At 38.8% G+C, this 2,073-nt stretch overlaps 1 protein-coding gene across 1 annotated transcript in view; it reads right to left on the reverse strand.

Moving 5' to 3' along the window:
* hcrt (hypocretin (orexin) neuropeptide precursor) overlaps positions 1–2,073 on the reverse strand; it is a gene marked incomplete at its 5' end in the record, with an annotated part of 6,715 nt that overhangs the window by 2,302 nt on the left and 2,340 nt on the right. The window contains 1 exon segment of the mRNA XM_014023137.1: positions 411–560. Within this exon segment, the coding sequence (XP_013878591.1) occupies positions 411–467 (57 nt within the window).

Raw genomic sequence — 2,073 nt, forward strand, 5'->3', positions numbered from 1 at the left:
CACACACACACACACACACACACACACACACACACACACACACACGATTTTAGTCTTTTAGATAAGATTTTTTAATTTGATATGTTTTGCTAGTTATTGTCCTTCTGAAACTTTACATCAGTTACACTCAAAAAAACAGATGTGTTGGATTTAATTTAAAAAACACTGGTTCCACTCAACTGARCTGAGTAATTTATTTACTTTAATGTAAAATAATTGTCACCATTACTCAATTCAGTTGAGTGGAACCAATTAATTTTTTTAAATTAAATCCAACACATTTGTTTTTGAGTGTAAATGGTGTAGCAAAAATCMAAGCAAACTGCAATAATTAATGCCTTATATGATATTTGTGATCTATAAAAATGTACATTTCAGACATTTTCACAATAAAAACAGAGTCATGTTACCCTCTGAGACGCGTCCATCCCAGCAGCTCTCTGGATGTTGGTGTGGTCCCACGTCATCCTCAGGSTCTTACGAAGACGAGTCGTCTGATCTTCTGATGTCCTCAGGAGAGCGAATGTCTTATATTCTTGCTTCTGTCCACATCCCCAGTCATTTGGACGTCATCTGGGCCCAAACACGAAGCAGAAAACCTCCGCTAATTCTCTAGTTTCTGATCTTTGCTCATTTAAAGTTTGCTGAACATTAATTAGACTCCTGTTGTAGATCATCTCCAAGGCGTCTCTGTGGACCAAAGACAAACCGCAGGCATGTCTTTGTGGCGGCACGGCGAAGCTCTATTAGGACATTCCACTACTGTGAGTGGGAAATCTGACGTGTCAGTAAATACATGAAATAATCCAAGTGCATAAAAAAGATCTAATTTCAGATGGGAAGCTTTTTAAAGGCCATGCTAATGAGGGCTGTTTTATACAGAAGGTGCCATAGTGACACATCAACAAGAATTTCTGCTTTATTTATTTATTTAAAACATATTAAGCACACAGCTCAAAATTTCTAAAAGTTTATTGAAGCTGAGAATCCAAGTATTTGAGTGGCCAGACAATTTTTAGCTTTATAAAAAAACATAATGTTTTTTATGTTCAACTCCAAAGACCGAAACTTAATAAAAGTAATTCCTGATTAGGATAATTCTTCACCATCATCCTCCCAGCAATTTAGCTGTTTGTTGCCATCTCTTGGACAACAGGAAGCACTGCTTTAAACAGAGGAWCTCGTTTCTGACAGAATATGTCGCCTGAATCGATGAGGATGTAATTTTACATCAAGTGTGTTAAAACTGTGCAGAACAGCTCTTCAGAAACAATCAATAAAGCTTCCCATAAGCTTTATTGATCGTTAAAGCTGCTTTCAATATATTCAAAGACTTCGTTGAGTTCGTTAATAAAGGTCACCGTGTTTGTTTGGATGAACCCCGGAGAGCTGCATTTCAGTGAAGTAATTAAGGGGGAGGGGGTGCATCTGTCTCTTTAAGAACCTCCTACCGTTTCAGACACTCCCACTTCAGCACGACTTCATAATGCTTCGAGGGAGAGGAGCTCCGTGGGGCGGTGACTCGGCTGGGGACTGAGCCCCAAATAGGCGGAGCTTTGTACCAGGAAGCGTTTAGGCAGCTCCACATGGCCACCACAGGGGATTCAAGGATTTCTCAAACATGCATGAATGAGTTAAAGCAACACGTTGGGTTTATTTTTGATGAGGGAATGACATTAGAACATGAAATAAAGCTCAAAAGTTCAAAAAGGTAAATTTTGCATAATACCCCCTTTAAAAGCCTTGCATTTCTTGAAAGAGTATACCCCCCCACCCCACAATCACCTGCAGCCTTTAACCATGTAACAGTAGCCCCTAAAATTCCTTAAAACCCTTTTTTCTTTTTTGTAAGGGTGTCAAACTAAAGGTAAGAACCAGAGGAAGTGGTCTGATACCCTAGTTTTCAAAATAAAAGCCTTCAGTAGTGTCGTGAAACATTTAAAGGCAGAAACCGCACAGTTTTTGCCCACGTGTGGAACTAAGACTGGGGTTAAAGGGGCAATATCATGTAAAATCAACTTTTTTGAGTTTTATCTCATGTTATAATGTTATACTCTCATAAAAAACATGTCC

Source organism: Austrofundulus limnaeus, unplaced genomic scaffold (genome assembly GCF_001266775.1).
Source record: "Austrofundulus limnaeus strain Quisiro unplaced genomic scaffold, Austrofundulus_limnaeus-1.0 Scaffold4, whole genome shotgun sequence".
NCBI classification, from domain to species: Eukaryota; Metazoa; Chordata; class Actinopteri; order Cyprinodontiformes; family Rivulidae; genus Austrofundulus; species Austrofundulus limnaeus.